Here is a 16,901-nt window from a genome sequence, read left to right as displayed (position 1 = left end):
TATTATTATAACCTCATGTACTGCTACCCCATGTTTCTGTTACCCATTGGTTCTCCACAGCAAATGGTCCCTGTTAGAATCTGCATCCCTGCAGTTCTGTTGTCAGCTTGGGCTGTTGTCACACACTTAGCTAATACCCTCTAGTCATTTTGTTTCTTATTCACATGCACACGTAATGTCCTTAGTCATTAGACTGAAAAATGTTAACCTTGTCATAGTTAGTGACTGGAAGCAGAAAAGTCCATTTAATTCTCAGGGGAATGAATTCTAATTTTCTGCCTGTCAGAAAGTGACATTTTACATATTTTTCTCTTTTTTCCCACCAGTTTAGTGCTAAATTTAAATGTGTGTCCTAGGAATGGACCTTTTGTCTATGCTAAACACCCCAAAAGCCTTGGCAGGTATCCAACATGTGAAAGTCTTGACCAATAGCTGCTGCTAGACCTCATTTCATGCACTGAAGAGAATGGGAGGCGAGAATGAAAAGTTAGAGATAAGAGGTGACTGCAGAGGGCACATTAGCATTGCACGTCAGAATGCATATTTTTTTGCCCTGGAAAATACGGATGGATGAAAAGCAGCTCATCTGGAATAAAATATCCAACGAAGAAGCAAATTATGTTAACCAAGCAGGCTAGTACTAATATTTGTCATTAAGATGTGACATCTTCTATTTAATATCACATGCTACTGGGCATCTTTGAAAAACGCACTGGTTGGGAGGCAAGTTGTCTGCAGATACTGAGTTCACTGTGCTGTGAAAGGGAATAACTCACGTCTTGAAAAATAGATGGCATTTATGGCAAGGAAATAATCCTCCCACAGATTACAGCTGTTCCCTGCATTGTTGTGCTGGTGGTCTCATCTCATCAGTGGCTATTTTATAAGGTTGTTGGGTTTTCTTTTCGTTTTGGATGCATTTCCGTAAGGCTGTTCTGAGGAGGACATTTTGTGCTGGGAGCTGGATGTATTTTGAGAAACACCACTACAAAGAACTCCTGAGTCTAAATTGCAAAGATGGATGAAGTAAAAAATGAGGGATGGTTATATTGCTTTTTTACAGATGGGAAGTGATGCAGGGGAGAGTGACTGTTGTGGCCAAAGTCACCCTGGGAGTCTGTGGAATTGCATCCTGATCTTTGAAGTCCAATTCCAGTATCTTTACCATATACTGTCTTTCTGTTCCCTTGCTGCTGATTTAATATGCACATGTGTAACGAGCCAAACATGTTTTGCATATGTTTAGCCAAATTCTGACCTTAGGGACGTGAGGCAAGCTCTCCCTAATCTAGTCAGAAGTGCTTTCGTGGCTGGGCTCACCCTAAGGAGTGCAAATTAGTGTTGGCATTTAGTTTATGAAACTAAAGTTCCTTCTGGGCTTGAAGGAAGTTCAGTTCATCTGCCTGCTCTTGCTCTGTGAGTTCTGCAGGCCAGTGGGTAACAAACTGCATGGCTGATTGTCTGACCTCTTGTATTGTCATGCCTCAAATGCTGATTAATGATTAGCATGTAACAAATTAACAAATCAATACCACAAACAAACCATCCATTCCAGTGGCCTGTCGAGTCTCTCCTCTGGGAGACACTTACTTCAATCTTCATTGTACATAAATGCCTCCAGACTATGTGCTGTCTTGACACTTGCAGATGTGATGTACAGATGACATGAATTACATTCCATAGGTAATTCGGTATGTGCAGAAAAATACATTTGAAGTTTTTTGCTTTGTTTTGTTCTACACAGATATTCTTGAAGGGAAGGGTGTTCTTGAAGAGGTCAGCACAGTAAATGTGGGCTCAGGAGGAACAAGTTGAACATGCTGCCTTCCTGTGCAGCCCTGGCCTCCTGCCTTGATGGGGTTATCCACACTGACTGAGTTCAGACAACTGCTGTTGAAGTCAAAAGGAAAGGCCTTACTGCCCAAACTTCCTCTGCAGCTCTCTGGAGAAAGCACGGATCCTGTTGCATGTCATTTAAAGGTCTGAATTTGACTCCAGTCCTGAATCATGATCAGAGAAATTTCAAATTAATCCATGTGAAATATCAAACATCACCGGCCAGGATCCAGCAACAAATTGAGTTACAGTGTTGTCCTCAATAGGCTGTTAGAAGCACTAGAACTTTTGTGCATCTGGCTTTGTTTTTCAGCTATAAAACCCAGTTGAAGGTGCTGTGATACATTTGGGAGTACAGCTAATTAATGACTGGGAAACAATCAAAGAGAGATTCAGAGAATTCAGAGGTGGTTTGTGAACCTGTACAAATGCCTCCAAATCCGAAATGAGACAAAGGAGTAAAGAAATTCCTGATTGGCTTCACTGATATTTCCATTCTCCTTACAAAGGAAGTGTGTATGTACTTCTGTGCAGTTCTTTGGGCATGGGTTCTATATTCCAATAAATCCCAAGTATGTGTGCATAATTAGAAGGGACAATAAAGAAAAGCAGTTGATGAAATTGAATTATGCATAATAAAGCAGTCATTTTATAGAGAAGTCTGTAGTCATCAGGAGAGGTTCCTTCACTTGATCCTGAAAGGAGAATTAAAAGCAGATTTAGGCAATCTTTTCTCCTTCTTGCATCTTTTAAGTCCTACCACACGAATCTAGGAGGGACATTTTAACTGTGATTTGCTGAGTATGAAACTTTGTTCCCTCACAAGTTAAATAGCAGTGACCCAAGGTGAAGGAGTTAGTCTTGTGCTGTCCATTGTTAGGGGCTATTACATTAAAACTCTCATTTCCTCAGGGCTCCTACATTAAGCAAATAGAAGGACAAATCAATGTATTGAAAAACCTGTTTTGGCCAGAACTATGCTGAGAGCTGGGGCAGCTTTCCTTATTTGCAAGTAAGGAACTCGAATTATTAAGGACACAGCTTGTAGGAGGTAAAAAAACATCATCGGTGCTCCTTGAGAGCTAAGTTACTGTCTAGTTTGCACTGCAGTGTGCTCCCTTTACCCTGTGTGGCTCAAACACCCCAGCAATGTAGGCTAAAGTGAGTTTTCCTGCCTTCAAGCTTCAGGTCCCATCTCCTGGTGCTTTGTGCTGCAAGGGAAGAGCTGGGGGTGTCAGAGTTCTCCCTCCTCCCAGCCCCTGACCCAGTGGCTCCAGTGCTCATAGATCCCCATTCTCCTGTAGCAGAAGCAGCATAGCCAGCCTGACGTCTTGGTACTTGCGCTTAAGCAAGGAGTGTTTTGTTGCTCCTAAGGATGTGTTGCCAAAGACAACTCCTAACTTTGCCTGTGACTGTGGCCTGGAAGGAAATGAGGTGGGGGACAGACAACAGTGAGCCAGTGGGGGGTGGCCCTCTGCACTCTTGCCAGCCTGTCAGCTGTACCTTGACTTCTGTGGAGAGACTTGGAGTACGTGGGGTTTGTTCATTAAGCAAATATGATGCAAGATGGAAGCTGTAATGCACATGATGGGGAGCACAAGAAATTACTATAGCATTCATTTAAACAAAGGACATGACTGTGCTCTGGCAGGAAGAGCATAATGGCTGTTTAGTTTTTCCAGACAGGGACTGTAGCTCACTGGGGGTTTTTTTGGGCTCTTGCTTTGTTTTTGTTTTTGCTCCAGCTTTTAAGGATGAGAATGTTGTGTCTGACGCATGTCAGCAAGCAAAGGAGATTCACTAGCGTGGCAGGGTTCATCTTGCTCCCCGGTGAGGAATAAAAGCATTAACCGTCTCTCACTTCAGGAGGAGGAGGGGGGGCTGCTTTCAGCCTGGCAGAAGTGAGAAGGCATTGTCAGGTTTAGGTCAGGCTGGAGCTCTCAGCAGGACAGATTAGCTGGGTGTCACACGGCAGCCTGGAGGCATCGCTGGGAAAAAGCAAGAGACAGAAGTGTGTGTGTGCGGGGTGCGGGGGTGAAGGCTGCCATGCCTTGTTTGGGTGCAAGGCTGTTCTCTACAACAATGATCATTCTGGAAAGCAGACAGAAAAACGAATCGAATAAAGAGGCTTTGTAAAGGAGGCAGAGAGAGAAAACGGCCACTTCTAAACTCCCTGTATTAAAAGGATAAATAATGATCTTATTGGAGATGCTAAAAATGTAGTTTAACAGGAGCCCTACCCAGCCACCAGTTTAGTCCCAGGCTGGTACTGGCAGGGCCTGACCTTGCAAACAGCTGCTCCCAGTGAAGCTGGTGTCAGTGGAGCCACTTAACTGAAAAGGACAGGGGTAGGAATGAAAGGTTCTTTCTGTTGTTTGTCTCTTCATGATTGCATCTCTTTTTGTGCTTTGAAGTTCTCAGTTTATTTCAATCTTATTGAATCTTCGGTTTATTTCACTTCTTTACTGAAGCAGATAAAGCATGGGGTGGGCAAAACATGAGGGGAAGGGACAAATTCAAACTTGGGCAACCTGTAACCACAGGGTGTGATTTACATCAATAAAAACACATTGTGCTGATTAATGGCTTTGAAATTTCAGCCAGATTTCTCAGAACTGTATAACTGCAGCATGCCTCTCACCTAAAAGAGGATGTGTAAGGTTATAATGAGAAAGAACAATAGAGCTTGGAACAGAGACCTAGTGAGCTGCCTCGCATTAAGAATGGTAAAACTGCAACTCCATTATTAGAGTTTATTTCTTGGGCTCCAGATTTACTGATGTAATTCTGTCTCTCCGTTCTGAAACAATTGAATGAATAAATACAAACTTGAAAATCCCTAAAAAGGCAGCTTGCGTCAGTGTTGGAATTAGTGTGCAATGGACATTGAATGGTGGCAGATTTAATGTTCTTTGACTTAGAGTGAATTCAGAGCAAGCTTTAGCAGCTTCGGTTGACTAAACAGTTTTACCTGTGTTTGATCTGAAGTTTGAATGGGCATCCAAGTATTCAAAGGTTTGGGTGCTACAGGGCTTTAGATATGCTTCAGGTGTGGTTTGCAGTGAGACATTGAAAATGCCTTGAATATTTACATTGAATTTGTGATTGTAAATTTACATTGAATTTGTAATTTACATTGAATCAATAATTTACATTGAATATGTAAAGGGCCCTGTGGTGCTGCTATCTTTTAGGTCTTAGAGAGACATATGAAAGTAGCACTGGAAGGTATCTTGAACAATCTTCTGTTCTATCCCTACGCTGTGGCAGCATCAGCTTACACAATATATAATAATATAATATCTTTATGCTGATTATTTTCAAAGTAAAATAGAATTAGAAATTTATTTATTATGGATCATTTTAAATTGAGAAATGAAGCAAAAACTTGGACATGCCACTTGTGTGGAACATGATTACCTTTTTCTTAGCTGGCATTAAAATCCTCAGCTTTTTGTTATTGACAGTCAGGAGTAATAAACTTAAATGATATATAAGATATGACAGGTCATTATCCTTAGAGATACTGTCTAAAAAAGATACTTTGATGTATTGTACCTAGCACATCTCTTCCATAAAATGCAACCTCTCTTATGCATTTCCAAAGAACAGGGATGTTTATTCTAAACTCAAAGTTTTCATGTGCTCTCATCTCTTAAAGAGGAATAAAAAAGGCACCAAGAAGTAACAACCAGCCTTTGATCTATAATTTCCTGTGCTGTTGCTAAACACACAGTGAATGGGGTGGGGGTTTTTTTCACTTTTAGAAGGTTTACTGAGGCTCTGTAATGTTACTTTTGAGATCAATGGACTGATTTAAGAATAACTAAAGCATTAAATGCTGGGAAAATCTTACACTGGGGATCAGGCATAATGTTCTGGAGAATACATTGCCTCGTGTCCAGCTAGAATCTTGCATGTTGTGGTAAATACAACTCCATTTGCTTAAATTATAAGGAGTTCTATTAAGCTGCTGTGTTTGCTTTTACACTAACTGGATGGTCTGAGCTCACCTCATCCTTCTCTGAATATCTGGTGAACTGGCTCCCTGATGCTGACATATTGTCCATAAGCTACAGCATTGCACAGTGCCCATCTGAAGCCATGACAGTTTGTGGATGGTGCAGAGAAAATGCAGATGCTTCAGGACCCTCTTAATGGACACAACCCTCAATTTCTCTATAAGAAGATATGTGTGCTATTTGTCCAGTGGCTTACTGCTGTCCTGGAATGGTTTTGGACATTTCATCCTCTGTCAGAGCCTGTAAAACCCAGTGTTCAGACTCATTAGTGTGTCTTACTTCAAAGGTGGCAACACTGCATCTTTCTGCATGGAAATGAAAACCTGCCTGTGGTACTTTTCAGGTTATATCAGAGATTTTCCAGTTAAAAACCCTTGTGCAAATAAATCCACCACTGAGGTATACAGGAAAGAGCGTTACTTCAATATGTTTGAACTCCTCTCTGTGTAACAAAACAAATCCTGAGACATGTGAGAGCAGCCTGAAACCCTAAGGTCAAAATTACCTCCAATTCATCTGACAAAAACAACGACCCTTTCCAGTATTCTGTTTCACTGGTGCAGTACGAACCAGATTGGTGTTGTTTTCATAAAGTTTCCAATTTTGTTTTGAATTTATGTCTCCATACTGCTGGTCTTATGTGTGACAAAGTAGACTGAAGGGGCACTGGCAACCTCATCAGTTTCACTGCACAATGGTATCATTTTCCAGTACAGTTAAATTTATTACACTATGGTCCTATGAAGTGGTTTGACATGCTTTCAACTAGTTAAATAACAATTTGATGGGATGTGAAAACCACAGGAGTCAGGAAGAAGGTAATGGTCTGTGAGTGGGCCTTATCGGTCTCGCTGCACTGACACTTAGGGTTTCAAGGGGAGCTAAAAACAACATTTAGAAGCCTCATGCAAGAAGTGATCTGGGTTGGGCTTCACGTGGGAGTAGAGATTTCTGTTCTGGTTGCCAGTGACTATGTTAGACTACTGTTTGTTGCTTTGGTACTTTGTAGAATGTGGAAGAAACCACAAAGAATCCTTCGCTAAAGATGGAAATGATGTGTGGGAATGTGGAGCCTTAGGTCCTTGAAAAGGAAACAATAATATACCTCCTGTTTTATAGGCAATGATTTTAGTTTAGAATTAGTGTTACTTCAGGCTAACAGAGTAGCCAATAGCAGGAACTGGAGGCAGTAATTTTTGCACGAAGTTAGGATTGCAGCAGGTATCCATTAGGATAGGCACAGCATGAAGCTGTAGAAATGTCTCATGCAGAATAGTGATTAGCTTTATTCTCGAAGCGGCCTCTTTCCACAGTAGCTGGATCAATTGGCTATGCACATGCTGTGGTTGCCTTTCATTTTGCTTCTTTCAAAACATACAGAACCACTTGTATGGTGACTGCAATTTCAGTACTGCTACTAATTCAGCATCACCATTTCACTATTATCTAATAAAAACTTTTGTATTCTCTGATCCAAAATACATTTTAAATAATAAACTTTCAATTCTGAGTTCCTGGTAAAATATCTTACATTAATGAAATTATAAATAGCAAGTGCCAGTTCTGCGCCAGTTCTAACAGCACAGAAAAGAACACATTGTGAAGGAAAATGCACCAGGTTTTTGTCACCCGATTTTGTTGTTTATAAAGCAAGTGTTTGTGAGAAAGACAATTCTGATTTCATAGTTCAGTTTGAATACAGCCATTGTGTAAGCCTCTACTCTTACTTCATCACACATCCAGGCAAGTAGATGCAGGCACACATGCATGGTGACAAAAGATGCCTGGCGGACCTATTTTCATGTCTTGCTGTGGTGGCTGTGTATCGAATTCCATACATTTTTTTGCCTATGCAACTCGGAAAGCAGCATACGTAGTTCTTTAAAATGAGCCTGTTACCAAAGGACTAGTTTATGTGAAGACAGCAGTCAGCAGGTAAGATGGCTTCAGTGTTCTGAAAAACTGGGAGTCAGCTAGGAAGGGATTTCCATTCAGACCACTTTGCTAACGTGAACCTTAGACCACAGAAAGCTTTATGAAACTACACCAAATGAAATTTAAGTTGAAGCATAGAAGACATCTAAATACACTTGCATCTTGCTTTCAGGTTTTGGTTAAAAATAAACTGCGTATTTTTTAATGTGTTTAGAAATGGCCCATTCTGCTCTGACTTGCACAGAAATGCAGGTCTAAGACTTTAATATAGAATTAAAATTATGTTGACTTTTGATGCATTTTTGAAGTGATTTAATTGTGTTTTGGAGTGTTTTGCCGGTGTGTGCATTGAGTTTACTAACACTGTCCTGACCTTGGCCGTGGTGTGGTATTTTACAGTGTGCAGTGACATTCATGTGCCCAACTTGGCTCCAATAAATAGGTTAATTTCCACAAATTAAATGTCAGGTTTGAAACAGTACAAGGTGATTTAATAATTCTGTATTTGGCCTTTTGGATTCACAGCTGGGGCAGTTCATTGCACAGTCCTGTCCCAGCTGCAAATCCACAATTCTACACCATTTTTTCAGGTATGAAGGGTCAAGCTGAAAGTGTTGGGGAAAGAAGTAGGTTCATATATCCTTGCACACCAAAACCCCAAATACATGGCTCAATTAACAACTGACAAATTTACGCTAGAGGGATGAGTTCAAATTTTAGATGATACTCCTTATACATCCCCATAGGCTATAATGGTAATGATGGGCAGCATAATTGAAAGCCCCTTACTGTGTTAGTACAGAGTTACTACTCAGACATTGGGAATAAGATTCAGAAATGTTCAACTGTAGATGCTGGACAAAACTTCTTTTGGTTTTCAGAATCTAGCCATGACTCATATGGATTTGGATTTCACTTCACACAAACATCTACTGGCTATTAGGTGCCAGCTCTGGTTCTTTAATATGACAGGGTTTAAAAAATAGTGGTCTTGAAGCTCCCCGTTCATTTGGCCTGAATTAATGTAATTTTGCTGCTACTAAATCACACAGTAATTTTTACAATACCTGGTTATATAAATAAGACAAGAATCAGAGGATCTATACGTGACCTTAAAATAAACTGAAGCCTGTGATTAAAATGAATAGATATACAAAGCTAGCAATGAGAAGCAAGCACACTGATTTAAAATATTGTTCTTACAATTATGTTGCTTGTTCAAAGAACAGTTTAGACATGTTATAGTTGGTAGCTCAACTGCAATTTAGCTTAAATTTCCAGACTCTGATTCCAAGTTGTTCTTTATTTTGTTTTTTAAGTAATGTGTCTGAAGTTACTTCTGCTATGTATTCTTATTCTTGGGTAAGCTTTCCAAAGGATATGAGTCACTTCTCCATTATTTGTAAAGAATATGGAAAAAGTAAAATATTATTATTTTGTGGGTATTTGGAACTGAATGTAAAATAAAAAAAAAAAGAAAAAAGGTGGGATGTTGATCATTGTGAGTCATTTCTTGGGAAGAAGGAAAGAACAAACACTAGCTGCTGACCTACTGCTATGAAAGCCAAGGACTTACTGCTGACTCAAGAAATAAATGTTGCTAGCTGCAGAACATAAAGGAGACATTGCAGCAGGACTAAAGAGGAAAGTCTTTCCTCTTTCAGTAATACAGAGTTATAAGGAGCTGCCTGTGTTGACTTCTTGGAGGCTGTTCCTTGTTTAAACAATCTTCTAGTTTAAACATGTTAGCCAGTAGGAACTATATCCTGCAAATAGTTGCTGCAACTAAATGATTCTCCTTCTGAGTTTCCAGAAGTCCTGGCAAACCTTCAGGTAGGTCATGAAGTGCAAGGCTGAGCTTCATAGCACTGAGGTAGCTACACCAGTAACTCCCAGTGCAACCCCCTACTGTTTCTGAGTCCTGGTTGGTATAGATACTGATATAAACAAAACTGGAGCAACATAAACACTCCGTAACATATTTGCATTCTGATCAGCTGATTGAACAGAACCTATTCTGGTAGCAAAACTGATTTTTGAAAGTGACTTGGTGTCATTGTGGCCTTTGTGTACTTTATTGATAGCAATCAGCAGCTGCACTGAAACCTACTCAATACTTACGTGTGCAACTACGCTGCATACCAGTAAGGCACACACAACACAAAAGACAATGAATTTAATAATTACGAGTTAACCATACTTCTGATTTGCCTGTTCTTTTCTAGCTGCAGTGGATACACTATGATGAACTCTGCTAATTATTTTTTGCAGGTGTGTTCAATTGTTTGTTGCATTTTGGTTTTTCATGAGGAAAGCTTCTTTCCAAACGCAAGGATGCAGTTCCATGGCAGCCTGAGCCAATTGAAGCCATGCCTACTACTTTTCTGTGCCTCTTATTCTCTTTCTTTGTGATGTCTTTCTGCCAGCACAGGCACTTTAGCAACTCAGTAGTGGGCCGGTTCAGAGTGCTGATAAAAAACTAATTCTAAACACTGATTCCAGTGCTGGTAAGTGATGAACTGGGAATGAGCAGCAGGATAGAATTGTCAGGAACATGGCAGTCAGTATTTACGTTTGAAAAAGCTGCTGTGAAACTGACTCTGAATGGAGGTTTTCATGAAGAAACAAGTATAAAAATGTGCTCTGTTATTACAAACTAAGGTGTTTTTTTAAGACTTCCAGTAAATATTTAACAGTCATAATCTTACTAATGCTAATAAAAGTAGTACATGCTCTGTGATCTTTATAGGAGTTTATTCACTATTACTTCAAAGTAAACCTAAAGCATTGTTAACAGCTTGGATGCCACAGTTCTAACAAGTAAAATGCTACATTAAAATGTTTACGCTTCCCAAAATTAGTGTGGACTTTTAAAAGCATAAATGTTTAACAGTCCAGCAGTCCACCCTAGAATGTTTCCTTAGGGATGCAAATGGATCGGTGTGCCTAGCTGTTATTTCATAATGTCAGTCAGAGAGCTCACGTGGCCACTTCATATCCTTGAAGAAGGAACCTTTGCAGCTTTGGATTTGAAAACCATGTTCCAGTTGCAACTCTGGCACAGCTGATCTCCAGCCAATAAACCGCTGGGTAGTCTTAGGTACTGGAGGAGATGGAAGCACCTAAAATAAAAATAGCACGTAGAATTCAACGATTAAAAGGGTTTTGATTGTAGTTTCTCTCATGCGACATCCTCTTTCGTACTGTAGTGTGGATGGAAATGAAAACTTATAAAAAACAGTGCTTTTAAATGCAATTTGCTGAATTAATATCCTGAGCACACACTGACATTAGTGTTAGGAAATAAGAACTTTGAAAGATAGCCCAGTTGCAAGCAAGTTTGATTTATAATACATGATAGTTTATAATTTAGAAAGTCATTAGAATAATTTAGGTTCCCTTCTATAGCAAGGCACAGGGAAAGAGAGGAGTAAACCTGCCAAATTCCAGTGAAAGAACTTTCATTTACCACCCTTCTAAAAAAACTCTTTTAGTGCCTAAATTGGTATGTTTAACAGGAAATCAAAACACAAAATATTATTTAGTATTGTATGTTAGCATACTTAAGTTTTATTCCATACCTTTCTAAAGGCTCTACTGGCTTTATGTTAGAAGAATCCTATCTTCAGCTTTAGGCTTTTTTCCTTAAATAATAATAATACTTTAAAACCAGTTAACTTCTATGGGAGAAATAGCATTTTATACTTCCCGTAATGTATCTGGTAGCAATGCAGAGACAGAATAATAGTTTTATGGCCAAATGCTAAAGATACTACTGACCAAGCTGCCCTTTGCATCAAGATCTACTTACTCGTTCCACCTTCTTTCTACTTTAAAGGATGGGTAAGCATCAAGTTAATCTGCAACTAATCTAGTTAAAAAGGAAACAAAACAAAAGCCAAGAGACTCTGTTCACTGACTGCTGCGCTTACTTTGGCTGAATCATCTCAATTGGGCACATTATATCATTTTAGCATCTGGGGACTTAGAGAAATACACAGCAAGAGAACAATGTTTCAGTTCTCTTGCCAGAGTTGCTTCACTTTGTTCTTTGGCCAAGATTAGAAAATGTTTATGATATTTAGGTGGAGCAGTTCCTCTGAAAAGATAATTTTTATGGCCAAAAGTGCCACCCGCTGAGCAGGATAATGAAGGAAATCATGTCCCACTTGCAGTCTGGGGGAAAGGACTATGAAGAAGCAATTATTAATCTAACCTAGAGAGAAGAACAGATACGATGACTGTTACCATGAAGGTAAGTGTGCGAAGAGACACATAGTTCTGTATAAGGACTTTAAAAAACTTCCCTCTGAATATGTAAGGGGGACCTAAATCACAAGTAATCTTTATCTTCCTTAGCAAATAAAGACTCTGAGGTGAGATGGAAACTACGATCCTTGTTTCAGTATGCACTAGGCTATGCATGCTACTTCAGCAGCTGATAGCTGTCTGCATGATTTGCTAATACACGCATACACCCTCGCTGTGCTGAAGCAGAGGTAAACTTAACTGAAATTGGAGGCTTGAGACAAAACTGAAGAACAAGTAGCACTAGTGGCAGAAATGCTGCTATTTCTCTGCCACACTCAACACTAACTCTTTTGTTTCAATTTAATCTCAGTAAAAGCTTTTACTACTTCCTCGCTTTATTTCCCCACCCTTGGAATCCTTTGAAAGAAAGCTAGTTCAGCAAGTAGGAATCTCCAATCTCTTTTGTTTCCTTAATCTACTCTAAGTCGACTAACCTTCCTTTTTGTTAGCATATTTTGATTCCCCTTTTATGAATATGGTCCGCTCCCAAAGTCACTGATTTAGCTGCCTGGGTAGTTACACTATTCGCTGGTGATTCTGACACGTTATAAGTCAAACCATTAGTCACGTTCTACTCTCATTTCCAGCTGTTTGACAACTTTTAGACTCTGAATATGTGACTATAACTCACATAATATAAAATCAGATAGTTATTAACAGGCTTCTTACTAATTTTTGCTACTAAAGAGGACAATGGCATTATCTCTGACAAAAAGAAGATTGTCTTAAAGCTAGAAAAGTGGCAGCATCTTAACCAATAGTTAAAACTGAGTTAGGTTTTGGTAAGGCTTGAAGTAATACAGATTTATATATCTGAGCAATGACTTGTCAGCAGCCATAAACAGCTCTGTGACTGCCATTCTGCACTGAGCTGCACTGTTCTGATACTAGATGGAGTGCATGGGGGAGGTGCTTTCCAGAAAGATGATTATATACAGTGATTTATGTACAGTGAAAGCTCTGTGAACTGACAACCATATCCAAAGGGCAATTCCTTGTCTGAAATGAATGCTTTTAAAGCATTGCTCAGATTGCAAATACAATTTACTTTGACCTTTAGTTAAAGGCCCACCTCTACAAGACAACTGATTTTAGAGCTTGCGTGGTTTCTTAAGACAGATATTGCTGCATGGCAATTTTAAAATCTAATTTTCTAACCTCAATGTGTTTTTCCACAGGTGTCGCAGGTCGAACCTGCAGATGTTCTGGAAGCTCTGTCTTGGGGCTTGTATTTTCTTCCTTTTTATCTTGAATCAACTAAAACCAAAACATCAATGTTAAACGTTGGACTTTGTCTTTTGAAATACACTGTAATATCTGATATTGACACCATTCTCCTCACTGTTGCATCTGAATTTCCTGTTCTTTCCATGTAAAACAGGGCTGCTTATTGTAGTGCTTTGGAAACTATTGTAATGTATTTTCGTTGTTGTTGTTGTTTCAGAAAGTGATATAATTCTGAATTTCAGATGAAAGGCTAAATATTGCTGAGTGATTCCAACTCTCTTAACTGCAACACCGCCTCCAAAAGGGCAAGAAATGGATCTTGGCACGTATCTTATATGACCACAAAACAAAGATCAACAAATGCTAAATGCACATGTTCACCAATAGTAACAATGCGTAGTTTGTCAACTTTTCAGCTTTAGCCTGTGCAAAGGAGATGTTCATGACGGATGTTGAAGCCTAGAGGACCAAAGTTTTCCAAGGTATTAACTTGGATGCCCATAGGAATTTTCAAACACTCCTAGGACAGATTAAGTACTTCTAGACCCATGGAAAATACATTTATAATTACTCAGGGGCTGCATCAACCCTGTTCTTTAGCAACGAAATACTGTGATTCCAAATGTACATTATGTGCTACTATATTCTAGTATCTAAACAGCACTGAGAATAGACATCTCTCCAAGCATTTTCTTGTAAATTCCCCCACTGAAAATTTCATTAGCTAGAACCTTCTCCCCTAGACTTTTAAGCTACCATATGGATAGACAAAGGGGAAATATTTTCCTGTCAGTGTGCATCTAGTCCTCGTTAACACTATTGGAAGTCATGCTTCTCAAGAGAAGTATACCAGAATACGCACAGCATATAAATTACGTATTTTATTCGGAGGAAAAGTGAAACTTTGAACCCATCTTAAAAGTAGTGCATTTGTTACATCGGAACTCGGCTTAGTAAAGCACACTCAGTGCTTTCCTAGTCTTTTGCGCCCTCATAATTTACGTGTACATCAATTTGCATGCAATTTCATGTGTTTCTTGTAGGCCATTCATTTTTACCTCGTTGAGAGGTGTTTTCAAGAATCCCCATTTGTGAGACCATTTTTTTGTAGCCTCTCGTTCAGTTTCAATGTATTTTTTCCTGAAACAGAGAAATATGTAACTTACTTTGAAAACTTCCGTTAAAATAAAAGGAAAAACACAAACCCAACTACTACTGTCGCAAGGCACAGCACTTCAGCACGAAGCTTGAGACCTTTCCCTCAAAATCATCACGTCTATGCGTGAGTTAACAACTTCCCGACCTGGAGGTGATGGGGAAATTAAACAGTAGGTGCGAAAGCCCGTGCAAATTACGCTCCTGTTGGGAAGTGGAGGAGGTCAAAGGTGCTATGACACACACGGAAGGTGAGCCCCAGTGCCCCTCCATACATCCGCTCGGTTTTACTGACCGATGAAGGGCCCCTTGCCTGGCCCCGCTGTCCCTCCTCACCCGGCCGGGCGCGCTGCGAGCCCGCGGCCATCACTCGCTCCGCCGGTCCAACCCGGGGCTGCGCCATTCAGGGCGCTAAACCCCCGGCCGTTCCGCAGCTGGCGGACTCCGAGTGCGCCCGTGCGCTGTGCGGACACACACACAGTGCGTACACATCCCCTTGATACGCGGATTGACTCCACAACTCGTTGAAGTTGTAAAGTAGGTATGCTTTATTCAGCGCTGAGGTGCATGGGGAGCGTTCCTCCAAAGCATGCACGCCCAGGGTCGTTTTTCCTTTACGTTTATTCCCTTACGGCATACATATGCATTAGGTTACTGATACGCCTACACATATTTAGTATCTGTCCCCGCTTCGTATTATAATGAGCTAGAAGGTCCTTTGCGCCTGCGCAGTGCCCCCTCTGCTCATGGGCAGGGGTCTCAAGGTGAAGTAAATGAGTCTTCCTCCTGTGGGCAGGGGTCCTCAAGATGAAGTAAATGAGTCTTCCTCTTCTTAAACTTTTCACCTTTTAATCTTCGCGCATGGCTTTAGGGTTTAGTCGGTACCTCATCCATAAATCATCAGCTTCTCCCCCTTACCAATAGACCCAGACATTCGCATTTCCTTGTCAATAGTTGCTTATCAGTAGAATCAGGCCTCTGTCTCCTCCCCTTATCAGCAGTCTGTGCCTTGTTCGCTTGGTAAGCACGGTAGGTGTTTACAGCAGACAATACTTTTGTTTAAGCAAGGGATTCTTCTAACTCTTATACAATCCCCTGTATTGTTCCCTTGTACATTTATTAACCCTGTATCAATCCCCCCTCTTCTATAAAGTGAGTAAATTCTTTTACTATATTATTTATGACAGAGCTATCTATGTTCTTGCTATCGATTTACAAAGTGATTTTGATACACATTGTACATTTCATTAACCCCGTATCCCCCTCAGCCTCCGCCCGCCTGAGCGGGCGGGAGGAGAGCCCCGGGCCCGTTACCAGCAGCCGTCCTGCTCTACCGCGTTCCGTGACTTCGCTAGGTCGCCGCGGCTCTGCGCCATCCCCGCGGCGGGGAGCGGCCTGGCCGGGGCCGAGCACCGGGCCGGGCGACGCAGCACGGGGCAGCGCCCGTGCCGGCGGCCGTTGCAAACGGGTCGGGCCGCGGCTCTCAGGTGAGCGGCTGAGCCGGCCCCGCGGGGGTTCCTGGTGCCCCGCAGGCCGTCGGTCCGCGCTCTTCAGTAGGAAACCGCGGCTGGCGCCGCCGTGCCTGGAGGTGCTCGCGAACCGTGCAGATGGGGCCCGCGGTGGCACGGGTTAGGGGTGGCCTCGGCAGCGCTGGGGAACGGTTGGACTGGGTGATGTTAAAGGGCTTTTCCAACCCGGCTGATTTTATGATTCAGTGATTAAGCAGGTGAAAAGCTGGTACCGTGCTTGAGGAGTTAGCTGTGTTTCGAGGGAGAGGTGTTGCCTAAACTCCACAGCTTACTGCTCAGCCAGGCTCCCCTTAGCAGAAAACAAGTATTTGGACACCTTTTGGGGTACTGAGTTGTTAGGAATCTTTTCTTAAACCTGGACAAGGGAAAATGCCGCAGCGTTATATATATATATATATATATACACACTATAGTGTACTAGTAGGGTATTTAATTGTTTGTAATGGCCATGAGAAATGGTTGAAGGATGATTTGTTATCTTTATAGGGATGTGCTTGTTAGCATGTCCAAAGCTCAGGCTGCATGTGCTATGGTGGGTGTTTGCTTCTGTTCCCTACTTTTTCACCCTCCTATCTCCACTCCCTAGTTTCTCTCAGTATACACCAAAATTACCCCTTGGCAACTGTAGTGGGAAATAACACCAGTATTGTGACATACAGTGTCTGTGATCTCCTTTTTCTGGCAGATGTTGTCCTTCATAAGCTCCATGCTAATAAGTTCTGGGAAAGACCTCAAAATACTTCATAGGTTACATGTGAGAACTCAAAAAATACTTAGAGTTTGTAGTAAGTTCTCTGTGCACCAATATATTCATATTTTTGGCTCTCCATCAATTATTCTTTTTTTGCGATTTTATTTTCTTGCAGTTGCTTTATAAAGCATTCCA

At 41.0% G+C, this 16,901-nt stretch overlaps 1 protein-coding gene across 2 annotated transcripts; it reads right to left on the bottom strand.

The window, feature by feature from the left end:
* Positions 1–10,611: 10,611 nt before the first annotated feature.
* Positions 10,612–16,145, bottom strand: CIMIP1 (ciliary microtubule inner protein 1). Of its 2 annotated transcripts, XM_065692016.1 has the most exons (4): positions 15,801–16,145; positions 14,390–14,471; positions 13,263–13,361; positions 10,612–10,915 (listed from the first exon to the last, which is right to left on the bottom strand). In XM_065692016.1, exons 1-4 carry the CDS (start codon positions 15,860–15,862, stop codon positions 10,760–10,762), a joined length of 399 nt encoding a protein of 132 aa, XP_065548088.1. In that variant the 5' UTR covers positions 15,863–16,145; the 3' UTR covers positions 10,612–10,759. The 2 variants fall into 2 exon arrangements, 1 of the variants encoding a protein (XP_065548088.1); XR_010615456.1 differs by lacking the exons at positions 13,263–13,361; positions 14,390–14,471; positions 15,801–16,145 and adding an exon at positions 11,375–11,442 and having other exon boundaries at positions 10,870–10,915.
* Between the last annotated feature and the right edge of the window lie 756 nt (positions 16,146–16,901).

Source organism: Lathamus discolor, chromosome 11 (genome assembly GCF_037157495.1).
Source record: "Lathamus discolor isolate bLatDis1 chromosome 11, bLatDis1.hap1, whole genome shotgun sequence".
In the NCBI taxonomy this organism is placed as follows: Eukaryota; Metazoa; Chordata; class Aves; order Psittaciformes; family Psittacidae; genus Lathamus; species Lathamus discolor.
The sequence above is the reverse complement of the archived record's forward strand: the minus strand, read 5'-3'. Positions and strand labels throughout refer to the sequence as shown.